The sequence below is a fragment of the Nerophis lumbriciformis genome, linkage group LG25 (genome assembly GCF_033978685.3).
Source record: "Nerophis lumbriciformis linkage group LG25, RoL_Nlum_v2.1, whole genome shotgun sequence".
NCBI lineage: Eukaryota > Metazoa > Chordata > Actinopteri > Syngnathiformes > Syngnathidae > Nerophis > Nerophis lumbriciformis.
In genome coordinates, this window is record NC_084572.2 from 5,725,077 (window position 1) to 5,740,903 (window position 15,827).

At 32.1% G+C, this 15,827-nt stretch overlaps 1 protein-coding gene across 3 annotated transcripts in view; it reads right to left on the reverse strand.

Moving 5' to 3' along the window:
- The window catches only part of sypl1 (synaptophysin-like 1), a 40,089-nt gene that overhangs the window by 8,253 nt on the left and 16,009 nt on the right, over nucleotides 1-15,827 (reverse strand). Inside the window, exons 2-5 of one of the 3 annotated variants that reach the window (XM_061983613.2) lie at nucleotides 9,340-9,458; nucleotides 9,072-9,276; nucleotides 8,810-9,001; nucleotides 3,757-3,913 (exon numbers count right to left, since the gene is read on the reverse strand). In XM_061983613.2, the coding sequence (XP_061839597.1) occupies nucleotides 3,782-3,913; nucleotides 8,810-9,001; nucleotides 9,072-9,276; nucleotides 9,340-9,458 (648 nt within the window). In that variant the 3' untranslated portion in view covers nucleotides 3,757-3,781. Of the gene's footprint in view, nucleotides 1-348; nucleotides 3,914-8,809; nucleotides 9,002-9,071; nucleotides 9,277-9,339; nucleotides 9,459-15,827 lie in introns of those variants that run through there. The other 2 variants (XM_061983612.2, XM_061983615.2) reach the window with 2 other exon arrangements.

The window sequence follows — 15,827 nt, forward strand, 5'->3', positions numbered from 1 at the left end:
AAAAAAAAAAAACGATACCGATAATTTCCGATATTACATTTTAACGCATTTATCGACATCTCTAGTTTTCATTGAGGGCCAATTGCAGTTATGGATGCCCTCAGAGCAGGGCCGGCCCGTGGCATAGGCCGTATAGGCAAATGCTAAGGGCGCCGTCCATCAGGGGGCGCCACGCCAGTGCCACAAATGTTGGAGAAAAAAAAAAAAAAAAAAAGTTGGTACTATTATTTCTAAATACAAAAAATAATCCCACGTTAATTAAAATGCAAAGTAAAGCCTATTTAATAGAAATATTATTTGTTACAACATTACGCCCCCCCTCACTCCCCCCGCACGGTGCGCCCCCTCCCTTCCCGTATCATGACTCTTTTTGGACGTCACCACATCAAAAAATCAACACAAGATGTCAAAACGGCCAAAACTGTCAGGTGCCCAGGGAAGAAAAAAGAGAAAAGAAGAGGAGGAGAAACGAGAAAAAGACAGAGGTAGCAGGTAGGTAACGTTAGCCTACATGAAATTATTTGTCTCTTACAGAATGTAGTAACCTGGCTTTTTAGCATTAAGCTAATGTTACATGATTCGGCAATTGCTAATCAATAAATAGCTAGTTCTGTTTTAACGTCGGGTTAATATTGTGGAGGGGGCTAAATTGTTATGAAAAATAATAATGTAACGTTAGGTAATTACAGTACTCCCACCTTACATTCCTCAGGGACATTTGTATTAGATCTTTTAAGCAGGTGTTTTTTGTTTACATTGTTATTGCCTTCTGGTTAGCTAATGTTTGCCCTGCAGGTAATAGTCACTTTTCCACCCCTTTATATATTAGGTATAGTTGTAAGTAAAAAAAAAAAAAGGTCAAAGACAAAGCTATTCGGTTTCTTGTGAGTATATACACTTCACTGCCGATGTGGGGGGGGCGCCACCTAAAATCTTGCTTAGGGCGCCAGATTGGTTAGGGACGGGCCTGCCTCAGAGGGCCGCTTGTAACACTGAATAATTAACAAATTTGCCAATGCATTTTATTATGAAATATATTTTTTCAAAAAAAAAAATCTTGTCACCATTGTTTTAATGCAAAATCTACAGATTTGTTTTAAACTTTATATATTACCGTACAGTAGATGGAAAACAGTACTGTTTATTTACCATTTTAAAATGGTACCACGGTTATTTTACGGTAAAATACTGGCAGCTTAGTTGCCAGAATCTTACTGTAAAATTCAAGGTAGTTTGTTCAAAAACTGAGCTGCCAGTTTGTTACCGTAAAATAACCGTGGAACCATTTTTCCACTTACAGTAACAACAACCGTAGATTTTACAGTAAGAAAAAAAGGCAGCGTAGTACATTTTATAGTAAAAACAGTGGTAGAGTTTTTTTCAATTAAATATGCTGTAAAAACATCGTCATTTTAACGTACGGTAATATCTATTCTCCTTTTTACAGTGTACAATTTGATGGATAATTTGTTTCGAAACCATAAGTCAAGCAGATATTAAAGTATTTATTTTTATTTCAACTCATAAAAATGTGTTAAATTATGGTGATATACTATTTGTTTCAATATTGCATAATATTAACATTTGAAAATGAGGGATTTCTAATCACTGCTATGTTGGAATTCTAAATATTGATACTGTTGAAAAGAAAAGTTAATCTGAGGCTGAGTTGACTTGAAACTGTTTAATGTTGCACTTTTTATATGTAGAAGAAAAGTTTTGTCGTTTTATTTAATCTGAGCAACAACTTGAGGCAGTTTACTGTACAATCTACTAATAAAAGTCTCAATCAATCAATCAAAAAAAGCACTTTATATGTAGAAAAGTTTTGTTAAGAAACCATTCTGAGCCTTATTTTATTTAGTTTTTATTTTATATATGTTGGCCACATTAACCCTGGCAATGGACCCTGTTGTTTACAAATTTGGTAAATAAATAACCAAAACATTTATATTTTGTTGTTTTCTTACTGTACCGAAAATGAACCGAACAGTGGCCTCTAAACCGAGGTACGTACCGAACCGAAATTTTTGTGTACCGTTACACCCCTCCTACTTTTGGATTGTTTTGTGTCATGTTTGTGTGTCCTCTCAATCGCTCTGTTGATTGCTATTCTGAATGTTTTTGATGATTTTGGAATTGGAATTGTATTAGTATGGTATTATTGTGTATTATTTTGTTGGATTGATTAATAATAATTAGGGATGTCCGATAATGGCTTTTTGCCGATATCCGATATTCCGATATTGTCCAACTCTTTAATTACCGATACCAATATATACAGTCGTGGAATTAACACATTATGCCTAATTTGGACAACCAGGTATGGTGAAGATAAAGTCCTTTTTTTTTAAATTAATAAAATAAAATACCGTATTTTCCGCACTATTAGCCGCACCTAAAAACCACAAATTTACTCAAAAGCTGACAGTGCGGCTTATAACCTGGTGCGCTTTATATATGGATTAATATTAAGATTCATTTTCATAAAGTTTCGGTCTCGCAACTACGGTAAACAGCCGCCATCTTTTTTCCCCGTAGAAGAGGAAGTGCTTCTTCTTCTACGCAAGCAACCGCCAAGGTAAGCAGCCGCCCCCATAGAAGAGGAAGCGCTTCTTCTTCTACTGTAAGCAACCACCCGCCCCCGTAGAAGAAGAAGAAGCGCGCGGATATTACGTTTCATTTCCTTTGTGTGTTTACATCTGTAAAGACCACAAAATGGCTCCTACTAAGCGACAGGTTTCCGGTTCATGAAAAGACGCAATCTCTCCATCCGCACACGGACTACTATTTCACAGCAACTGCCTAAAGACTTTCAAGAAAAGCTGGCTACTTTCCGTGCATATTGTAAAAACAAGATAGCTGAAAAAAAGATCCGGCCAGAGAACATTATCAAAATGGACGAGGTTCCACTGACTTTTGATATTCCTGTGAACCGCACTGTGGATACAACGGGAGCACGTACGGTGAATATTCGCACCACAGGGAATGAGAAGTCATCCTTCACTGTGGTTCTAGCTTGCCATGCTAATGGCCAGAAACTTCCACCCATGGTGATATTCAAAAGGAAGACCTTGCCAAAAGAGACCTTTCCAGCCGGCGTCATCATAAAAGCTAACTCGAAGGGATGGATGGATGAAGAAAAGATGAGCGAGTGGTTAAGGTAAGTTTACGCGAAGAGGCCGGGTGGCTTTTTTCACGCAGCTCCGTCCATGTTGATATACGACTCCATGCGCGCCCACATCACGCTGGTTTTTAATATATTATTAAAGTTTGACTGACCTATCTGACTGTTTTTTTGACATTCCTTTAGCGCAGTTAGATGCGGCTTATAACACGGGGCGGCTTATAGGTGGACAAAGTTTTGAAATATGCCGTTCATTGAAGGCGCGGCTTATAACCCAGGGCGCCTTATGGTGCGGAAAATACGGTACATTCAGTACGAAAAGATAAGGTACTTCATTGATGCATATTTTCCTAGGCATTCGCGGGCCAGATACGGCCCCCGGGCCTCGAGTTTGATACCAGTTGTACTATAATTATTAATGTGTGCATAAAAGTAAATTCATAATCAAATTTAACCCTTTTTTGACAAAGGAAACGTACCTTAAAGTTATGTATTTGTACCCTAAACAAGCTATTGTGAAGCTTCACATAGAAAAATATCTTAAAGTGAAAATTGGATATTCTAATAGAATGGTTCATCTTGGGGAAAACGTTGAATGTTTGAAGAATAGGTTAAAAAAAATCACCCACAAAGTGAGGTTTGTTTGTGCGTGATTTAGATGGCTGCCGGAACCTGCTGCCTCCCCGGTCCTGGTTGGGTGGAGACCTTCTGCGAGTGCCAGCGCGTCTCCTTGTACACGAACCAAGCGTTACCGGCCCACACGAACATGTTGAGGTAGCCGAACACCTGTTGAGAGTTTCAAACATAAACTCTGTCAATACATTATGACCATAAGTCAAACTTTCTTTAATAAATAAATATAAAAATAATTACTTGAATGTGTTAATTAATTATAATTGGAACTAAATACATATGTAGTATTAAACGTGTCATTAATTTATGTAATGTAAAAATACATTAAATAATTTAATTAGTTATTTGACGGCTGAGTTTGCCAGATAAAACAAATTCATGATAAATAAATAATTAATTACATTTTGAAGTAAATAAATCAAAAAATAATTAAATAGGAAATTATGAATTACATATCAAAAATAATTAGATGCACTTTCACAATAAATTAATTAATGTCACATTTAAATACGTACTTCTTTAAAGAGGTATTTGTTTAAATAAATATTTAAATTCTGAAATAATCAAATTTACTTTTACATCAAATCAATTAATTGCATATTTAATTCCACATTTATGTATTTAATTCCAATTATAATAATGACAAATTTAAGTAATTATTTTTGATATTGTTTTATTTAAATATTTAATAAATGATGAAATAATCAAATGTAATTTTACATTAAATAAATTAATAATATATTCAGTAACACACTTTTAAAGTAAATAAATGAATGAATGACATTTAATGACACATTTATGTATTTAATTTCATTATAATTAATTGATGACACATTTAAATATGTATATTTAAAGAGTTTTTTATTTAAATAATTATTTGAAAGATGAAATAATCAAATGTACTTTTACATGAAATAAATTACTACCACATTTCTGTATTTAATTGTAATTATAATGACTTAATGGAATATGTAATTATTTTGAGATTTTTTTTTTAAATTAAATATTTAACAAATGATGAAATAATCAAATAATTTTACATTAAATATATTAATGAGATATTTAGTAACACACTTTTGAAGTAAATAAACTGACACATTTGTGTATTTAATTCCATTATAATGAATTGATGACACATTTAAATATGTATCTATTTAAAGAGGTTTTTATTTAAATAACTATTTAAATGATGGAATAATCAAATGTACTTTCATATCAAATAAATTAATAACACATTTATGTATTTAATTATATTATAATTAATTGATGACACATTTAAATGTGTCTATTTAAAGAGGTTTTAATCGAAATAATGATTTACATTATGAAATAATCAAATGTAGTTTTACATCAAATAAATTAATACCACATTTATGTATTAATTGTAATTATAATTAATTAATGAACAATTTAAGTAATTATTTTGAGATTTTTTTAAAGTTAAATATTTAACAAAAGATTAAATAATCATATATAATTTTATATTAAATATACGAATGACATATTTAGTAACACACTTTAAGTAAATAAACCAATGACACATTTGTGTATTTAATTTATTTAATTATAATTAATTGATGACACATTTAAATATGTGTCTATTTAAAGAGGTTTTTTATTTAAATAAGTATGTAAATGATGAAATATAAAAATGTACTTTTACATCAAATAAATAACACATGTATGTACTTAATTATATTATAATAAATTGATGATACATTTAAATGTATTTCTTTAAAGATGTTTTTATTAAAATATTTATTTAAATGATGAAATAATCAAATGTACTTTTACATCAAATAAATTAATACCACATTTATGTATTTAATTCCAATTATAAATAATTAATGACTAATTATTTTGAGATTTTTTTAATTTAAATATTTAATAAATTATGAAACAATCTGATATAATTTTACATTAATAATGTTAATGACATTTAGTAACGCACTTTTGAATTAAATAAACTAATGACACATTTATGTATTTAATTCCATTATAATTAATTGATGACAAATTTAAATATGTATCTACTTAAAGAGGTTTGTATTTCAATAATTATTTAATGGATTACATAATCAAATGTAATTAAATCAATTACATCAAATGAATTAATAACACAATTATGTATTTAATTCCATTATAAATAATTGATGACACATTTAAATATGTATCTATTTAAAGAGGTATTTATGTAAATAAATATTTAAATGCATGACATATTCATGTATTTAATTCCAATTATAATTAATTACTGACAAATTTAAGTAATTATTTTGAGATCTTTTTGATTTAAATTTGTAATAAATGATAAAATAATCAGATATAATTTTACATTAAATAAACTAAAGACGTATTTAGTAATGCACTTTTACATTAAATAAACTAATGACACATGTATGTATTTAATTCCATTATAACTAATTGAAGACTCATTTAAATATGTAATTATTTTAAGATTATTTATTTAAATATTTAATAAATTATAAAATAATCAAATATAATTTTACATTAAATAAACAAGACATTTAGTAACGCACTTTTACATTAAATAAACTATTGACACATGTATTTAATTCCATTATAACTAATTGAAGACTCATTTAAATATGTATCTATTTAAAGAGGTTTTTTATTTAATTATATAAATGATGAAATAATCAAATGTACTTTTACATCAAATAAATTAATACCACATTTATGTATTTAATTCCAATTATAAATAATTAATGACTAATTATTTTGAGATGTTTTTAATTTAAATATTTAATAAATTATGAAACAATCTGATATAATTTTACATTAATAATGTTAATGACATTTAGTAACGCACTTTTGAATTAAATAAACTAATGACACATTTATGTATTTAATTCCATTATAATTAATTGATGACACATTTAAATATGTATCTACTTAAAGAGGTTTGTATTTCAATAATTATTTAATGGATTACATAATCAAATGTAATTAAATAAATTACATCAAATGAATTAATAACACAATTATGTATTTAATTACAATATAAATAATTGATGACACATTTAAATATGTATGTATTTAAAGAGGTATTTATGTAAATAAATATTTAAATGATGACGTCAAATGTACTTTTACATAAAATAAATGCATGACATATTCATGTATTTAATTCGAATTATAATTAATTACTGACAAATTTAAGTAATTATTTTGAGATCTTTTTTATTTAAATATTTAATAAATGATAAAATAATCAGATATAATATTACATTAAATAAACTGATGACGTATTTAGTAATGCACTTTTACATTAAATAAACTAATGACACATGTATGTATTTAATTCCATTATAACTAATTGAAGACTCATTTAAATATGTAATTATTTTCAGATTATTTATTTAAATATTTAATAAATGATAAAATAATCAAATATAATTTTACATTAAATAAACGAATGACATTTAGTAACGCACTTTTACATTAAATAAACTATTGACACATGTATTTAATTCCATTATAACTAATTGAAGACTCATTTAAATATGTATCTATTTAAAGAGGTTTTTTATTTAATTATTTGAATGATGAAATAATCAAATGTACTTTTACATCAAATAAATGCATGACATATTCATGTATTTAATTCCAATTATAATTAATTACTGACAAATTTAAGTAATTATTTTGAGATCTTTTTGATTTAAATATTTAATAAATGATAAAATAATCAGATATAATATTACATTAAATAAACTAATGACGTATTTAGTAATGCACTTTTACATTAAATAAACTAATGACACATGTATGTATTTAATTCCATTATAACTAATTGAAGACTCATTTAAATATGTAATTATTTTCAGATTATTTATTTAAATATTTAATAAATGATAAAATAATCAAATATAATTTTACATTAAATAAACGAATGACATTTAGTAACGCACTTTTACATTAAATAAACTATTGACACATGTATTTAATTCCATTATAATTAATTGAAGACTCATTTAAATATGTATCTATTTAAAGAGGTTTTTTTATTTAATTATTTAAATGATGAAATAATCAAATGTACTTTTACATCAAATAAATGCATGACATATTCATGTATTTAATTCGAATTATAATTAATTACTGACAAATTTAAGTAATTATTTTGAGATCTTTTTTATTTAAATATTTAATAAATGATAAAATAATCAGATATAATATTACATTAAATAAACTAATGACGTATTTAGTAATGCACTTTTACATTAAATAAACTAAAAACACATGTATTTAATTCCATTATAACTAATCGAAGACTCATTTAAATATGTAATTATTTTCAGATTATTTATTTAAATATTTAATAAATGATAAAATAATCAAATATAATTTTACATTAAATAAACGAATGACATTTAGTAACACACTTTTACATTAAATAAACTATTGACACATGTATTTAATAATAATATGTATCTATTTAAAGAGGTTTTTTATTTAATTATTTAAATGATGAAATAATCAAATGTACTTTTACATCAAATAAATTAATAACACATGCATGTATTTAATTCCATTATAATTAATGACAAAATTAAGTAATTACTTTGAGATTTTTTTTCTTTAAATATTTAATAAATGATGAAATAATCTGAAAAAACTGACATATTAAGTAACACATTTATGTATTTGATTACAATTATAACAAATTAGACTCATTCAAGTAACTATTTAAATATTTAATATATATTTAATCAACAGGATACAATATTTAAATGTAATTTTACATTAAATAAATCCATGACTTAACACATTTGTGTATTTAATTCCAATTGCCATAAATTAATGACACAAAGTAATTATTCAAATATGTATTTCATTATTTAATTAGGTCCATTTTTAAGGATGCACTCTAAATATATGCTACCAAGTTTTAAACTAAATGAGAATATTTTTTATTGAATACAGAGTTGAATTCCTAACTGTGTGAGGCAGCTGGAGGCCTCCAACTCTGCCTAGCAACACAGATGTCACATGACCGGGGGGAAATCATTGAAAAAGTCTCACCACTGAGATGTTGAGCGTCCGGAGGTTGGCGTACTCGGTGACCTGGCAGGTGATGTTGCTCCCCTTGCAGAGCGCCACGGCGCCGGCTATGCCCTCCGTGTCCGTTGCGTCCTTGACGTGCTGAAGCCCCTTGGCCCAGGCGGACGAACACGCCAGCCACAGGAACGCCACGACCGCCGTGATCACAAAGTCCTGGACGAGTGGACGAGGACAAGCCGTCGGAATGGTGCTCCTCACAGACTCACCAAGACAGAACACTCACGAGAATGGGTCCGAAGTCGGAGTTCTTGTACACGTGCATGTAGCCCAAATACACCAAGAGGGCCGCCATGCAGTACAGGAAGCAGACGACGGCCACGCCCACAAAGAACTCCGCCGAAGAGGAGGAGTCTCCTATCAGGTGTGTGGTGCTGACAGAGTGGTTGCATATGCTGGCGTTTCCCTCCACGAGCGGCACCTGGCTCAGCCTGCAACAACACCACGCAATCAGACGCCGTTTCGAGGCGGAACGTCCGACGTGACGGCCTCACCTGAAGGGGTAGTGGAAGTTGGCGTTGAGCGTTTCGTTGCCGCCGTCGCCGCAGAAGATGGACACGATGTTCCTGCCCGCAAAGCCGCCGCAGCTTCCGAAAGCAAATATGGCCGTCAGCTTTATCGGGACAAGGGACAAGAAATTAGCAACGTGACCATGTACAAGATTGTGCCAGAGGGGGCGGAGCTAGACAGTGAAACAAATCACATGGAAGTCACATGACCATACTTGTCAACCCTCCCGAATTTTCCGGGAGACTCCCGAAATTCAGCGCCTCTCCCGAAAACCTCCCGGGACAAATATTCTCCCGAAAATCTCCCGATTTTCAGCCGGAGCTGGAGGCCACGCCCCCTCCAGCTCCATGCGACCTAAGTGAGGACAGCCTTTTTTTTTTTATGACGGGGGGACAACAGGGTGACACGAACTAAATCATCCAGACTAGAGATAAATTGTATTATTATGTTTATCTCACCTAAAAATAAATATATTTATTAATTACAAAAAAAAAACTAAATACATTTTTACTATATTTTGCTAAAAACATCAAAATTAATTGTTTTTATTTGTATTTTTTCTGACTCCTTATTACATTCAGCCATAGAATTATACATTAAAATAAACATATTTGAAATAATTAATTTTAATTATAATAATTCATTTAAAATGACCATATAATTATTTTAAAATGACCATATTTAATTATTAAAATAATTGCTTGTTTATCAACAACTTTAGCATTTTAGTCATTACATTTTGAAGCTCTCAAAAGCCAAGTTATGTTATATTCCTTAAGATTTATTTATGCAAGGTCTAAGTATCAATTATCTAAACACAGTTTTGTTTGCATATTTTCAGGATGTATATATATATATATCTATATATGTATGTGTGGGAAAAAAATCACAAGACTATTTCATCTCTACAGGCCTGTTTCATGAGGGGGGGTACCCTCAATCGTCAGGAGATTTTAATGGGAGCATTCGCATACCATGGTTTATATAGGGCACAGAGTGGGTGGGTACAGGCTGGCCTAGGGGCGTGGTGATTGGCTCATGTGTTGCCTAGGAGGTGTTTCCGTCTATGGCGGCATGTTGTTACAATTTCGCTGCGCTTGTTGAGGGATGACAGGTCTGGACGGTAAATAATAAACAGTTTCTCTTTCAAGCATAGGTTGCATCTTTTATTACCACTATTGTAAGGTGTGCTGGATGCAAGAATTTGCCATGTTATTGAATATTCAACATTATTGTCTTTGAGGTCCCAAATGTGTTTGCTGAGTTCTGTGGTATTTCGCAGGTTTTTGTTCCTGAAAGAAGCCTTGTAATTGTTCCATCTGGTTTTGAATTCTCCCTCGGTTAATCCTACATATGTGTCGGATGTGTTAATGTCCTTGCGTATTACCTTAGATTGGTAGACAACTGATGTTTGTAAGCACCCCCCGTTGAGGGGGCAATCAGGTTTCTTTCGACAATTACATCCTTTGTTGGTTTTGGAGTCGCTCTGTCTGAGGGCCGACGGCTCATTTGCAATTGTTTTGTTGTGGTTTGAGATGATTTGTCGTATATTGTTCATGCAGCTGTAGCTCAATTTAATGTTGTTCTTGTTGAATACTTTTCTTAGGATGTTGTCTTTGGGAAAGTGTTTGTCAATCAGATTGAGGAATTTGTGTCCAATGTTCGTTGAGACGTTTTTGCTGTATGGGGGGTTGTACCAGATGATGTCGTTCCGTTTTCTGTTCTTTTTTGGCTGGTTTCCTGGCGTGGGTTCATAGGTGAGGGTGAAATTGTATCCGCTTTCATCAAGGGCTTTTTGGTACGGGGGGGTTGCTTGGTCAAATTCAGCTTTGCTAGATAACAGCATCGATAGCCTTTTATTGATTCCGGTAGGTATTCTTTTCGTGGTGGTGGGTGGGTGGTTGCTGTCATGGTGCACGTATTGGAGTGTTGTGTTGGGTTTCGTGAATGGTTGGTAGCTGTTATTTCTCAGGTTGAAAGTGACGTCAAGGAAGTTGACGGTTTGCTTGTTGGCTTCAATCGTGATCCGTAGGCCGTTCTCTTTGAAAATTTGGCATATGCGCTTCTTGGTATTCTCGCTGCTCCTTGGTGAGGCGCGACACACTGCCATATATATATATATATATATATATATATATATATATATATATATATATATATATATATGTCTTAATAAGGTTATCCAAAAAATAGTGCTCGATACCGTAGTAGAGCGCAATATATGTATGTGTGGGAAAAAAAATCACAAGACTACTTCATCTCTACAGGCCTGTTTCATGAGGGGTTCCCTCAATCATCAGGAGATTTTGATTGAGGGAACCCCTCATGAAACAGGCCTGTAGAGATGAAGTAGTCTTGTGATTTTTTTCCCCACACATACATATATATATATATATATATATATATATATATATATATATATATATATATATATATATATATATATATGTGTGTGTATATATATATATGTGTGTATTTATATATATATGTGTATATATATATATATATATATATATACACATATATATATATATATATATATATATATATATATATATATATATATATGTATATGTATGAAATACTTGACTTGGTGAATTCTAGCTGTCAATATACTCCTCCCCTCTTAACCACGCCCCCGCCCACCACCACGCCCCCGACCACGCCCCCCCACCTCCCGAAATCGGAGGTCTCAAGGTTGGCAAGTATGCACATGACCAATAAGTACTATGCATCAGTGACATGCAGACCGCCCAATGACTGCATGACTAATGACTAAAATGCGGATTGTATTGTAACACTAATGACTCACATGTAGGAGTGGAACGGTACACGAAAATGTCGGTTCGGTACGTACCTCGGTTTAGAGGTCACGGTTCGGTTCATTTTCGGTACAGTAAGACATACTTGCCAACCCTCCCGAATTTTCCGGGAGACTCCCGAAATTCAGCGCCTCTCCCGAAAACCTCCCGGGCCAAATATTCTCCCGAAAATCTCCCGATTTTCAGCCGGAGCTGGAGGCCACGCCCCCTCCAGCTCCATGCGGACCTGAGTGAGGACAGCCTTTTTTCACTACGGGAGGACAACAGGGTGACAAGAACTAAATCATCCATACTAGAGATGAATTGTATTATTATGTTTATCTTACCTAAAAATAAATATATTTATTAATTAAAAAAAACACAAAAAAAAAACGAAATACATTTTTACTCTATTTTGCTAAAAACATCTAAGTTAATTGTATTTTTATTTGTATTTTTTCTGACTCCTTATTACATCCAGCCATAGAATTATACATTAAAATAAACATATTTGAAATAATTAATTTTAAATTATCACAATAATTCATTTAAAATGACGATATTTAATTATTAAAATAATTGCTTGTTTATCAACAACTTTAACATTTTATTCATTACATTTTGAAGCTCTCAGAAGCCAAGTTATGTTATATTCCTTAGTATTTATTTATGCAAGTTTGAAGTATCAATTATCTAAACACAGTTTTGTTTGCATATTTTCAGGATGTAGATATGTATATATATATATATATATATATATATATATATATATATATATATATATATATATAACTTATGTATGAAATACTTGACTTGGTGAGTTCTAGCTGTCAATATACTCCTCCCCTCATAACCACGCCCCGCCCCACCCCTGACCACGCCCCCCACCTCCCGAAATCGGAGGTCTCAAGGTTGGCAAGTATACCACACACACACACACATATATATATATATATATATATATATATATATATATCTACATCCTGAAAATATGCAAACAAAACTGTGTTTAGATAATTGATACTTCAAACTTGCATAAATAAATATTAAGGAATATAACATAACTTGGCTTCTGAGAGCTTCAAAATGTAATGAATAAAATGCTAAAGTTGTTGATAAACAAGCAATTATTTTAATAATTAAATATGGTCATTTTAAATGAATTACTATGATCATTTAAAATTAATTATTTCAAACATGTTTATTTTAATGTATAATTCTATGGCTGGATGTAATAAGGAGTCAGAAAAAATACAAATAAAAATACAATTAATTTGGATGTTTTTAGCAAAATATAGTAAAAATGTATTTTTTTTTTTTTTTTAAATTAACAAATATATGTATTTGTAAGTAAGATAAACATAATAATACAATTTATCTCTAGTCTGGATGATTTAGTTCTTGTATATATATATATATATATATATATATATATATATATATATATGAAATACTTCACTTGGTGAATTCTAGCTGTCAATATACTCCTCCCCTCTTAACCACGCCCCAAACCACGCCCCACCCCTGACCACGCCCCCACCCCCCGAAATCGGAGGTTTCAAGGTTGGCAAGTATGCAGTAAGAAAACAACAAAATATAAATTTTTTGGTTATTTATTTACCAAATTTGTAAACAACGGCTTTATCCTTTTAACATTGGGAACACTATAAAAATTCTGCCCACATTAATCAACATTAAACTGCCTCAAGTTGTTGCTCAGATTAAATAAAATGACAAAACTTTTCTTCTACATATAAAAAGTGCAACATTAAACAGTTTCAAGTCAACTCATCATGCTTAATTTATTACAGCATTTGGGAAGAAGCCTGTACCGGAGTATAAGTCGCTCCGGAGTATAAGTCGCACCGGCCGAAAATGCATAATAAAGAAGGAAAAAAACATATATAAGTCGCACTGGAGTATAAGTCGCATTTTTTGGGGACATCTATTTGATAAAAGCCAACACCAACAATAGACATTTGAAAGGCAATTTAAAATAAATAAAGAATAGCGAACAACAGGCTGAATAAGTGTACGTTATATGAGGCATAAATAACCAACTGAGAACGTGCCTGGTATGTTAATGTAACATATTATGGTAAGAGTCATTCAAATAACTATAACATATAGAACATGCTATACGTTTACCAAACAATCTCTCACTCCTAATCAATAAATCCCATGAAATCTTATATGTCTAGTCTCTTACGTGAATGAGCTAAATAATATTATTTGATATTTTACGGTAATGTGTTAATAATTTCACACATAAGTCGCTCCTGAGTATAAGTCGCACCCCCGGCCAAACTATGAAAAAAACTGTGACTTATAGTCCGAAAAATACGGTAGCTGATTTTTATTATCTGTAAATGTTATATTTTTATCAACATGTGATAGCAGGGACCCTGCCATTCAAAACTAGGCTGCTGCATTACTAATGATTAATGTAACTATAGCTGAAAAAAATGGTACAATAGCAATAGGAGAGACTATTCATCCCTGAACACCATGGAGTTCATGTAGGCTTAATGATGCACTTACATTATTATATCACCTATCAGAGACAGAAACTCTTCATTTACATAATGTCCTATTTTGCTACTTCAACACAGCTCAATCAACACAGAAAAAGGTAAAGTGAAATAACAGCTAGACAGGGCTTTGCTGTCCGTAACACACCGCAAAATGAGCTAACGTTACGCTAAAATCGAATTAGCCTTCACCTCAAGCCAGGACTGCGAGCGAGCTGAGCTGCAGTTTATATTTCTAGAAGGTCAACGGGCTCATAGTGATGTTACTAGTAGTTGACTGGGAGGTGTTTATTATCATTTGAGGAGAGTCCGCTGCCTGATGATTACCTGCTAAACGCTAAGCACTGACTACATGCGCTCTGAATACGCACTGCTGATTGGCTGTTACCGCTCTGTATATAACCAATCAGATGGTTGTGTGGGTGGGACAATGCTGGGTGCTGTGTAGAGGACTGACAGAGACAGAAGGAAGCGGAGCAGCTTGTTAAGACTTTAGCTTAGCTTAAAGGCCTACTGAAATGCGATTTTCTTATTTAAACGGGGATAGCCGGTCCATTCTATGTGCCATATTCGATCATTTTTGCGATATTGCCATATTTTTGCTGAAAGGATTTAGTAGAGAACATCGACGATAAAGTTCGCAACTTTTGGTCGCTGATAATAAAAGCCTTGCCTGTATCGGAAGTAGCAGACGAGTAGCGTGACGTCACAGGTTGTGGAGCTCCTCACATCCGGCACATTGTTTACAATCATGGCCACCAGCAGCGAGAGCGATTCGGACCGAGAAAGCGACGATTTCCCCATTAATTTGAGCGAGGATGAAAGATTTGTGGATGAGGAAAGTGAGAGTGAAGGACTAGAGGGCAGATAGGGAAGATGCTGTGAGAGGCGGGTGGGACCTGATGACTAAAACAGTAAATACCGTATTTTCCGCACTATAAGGCGCACCTAAAAACCACAAATTTTCTCAAAAGCTGACAGTGCGCCTTACAACCCGGTGCGCTTTATATATGGATTAATATTAAGATTCATTTTCATAAAGTTTCGGTCTCGCAACTACGGTAAACAGCCGCCATCTTTTTTCCCCGTAGAAGAGGAAGTGCTTCTTCTTCTACGCAAGCAACCGCCAAGGTAAGCACC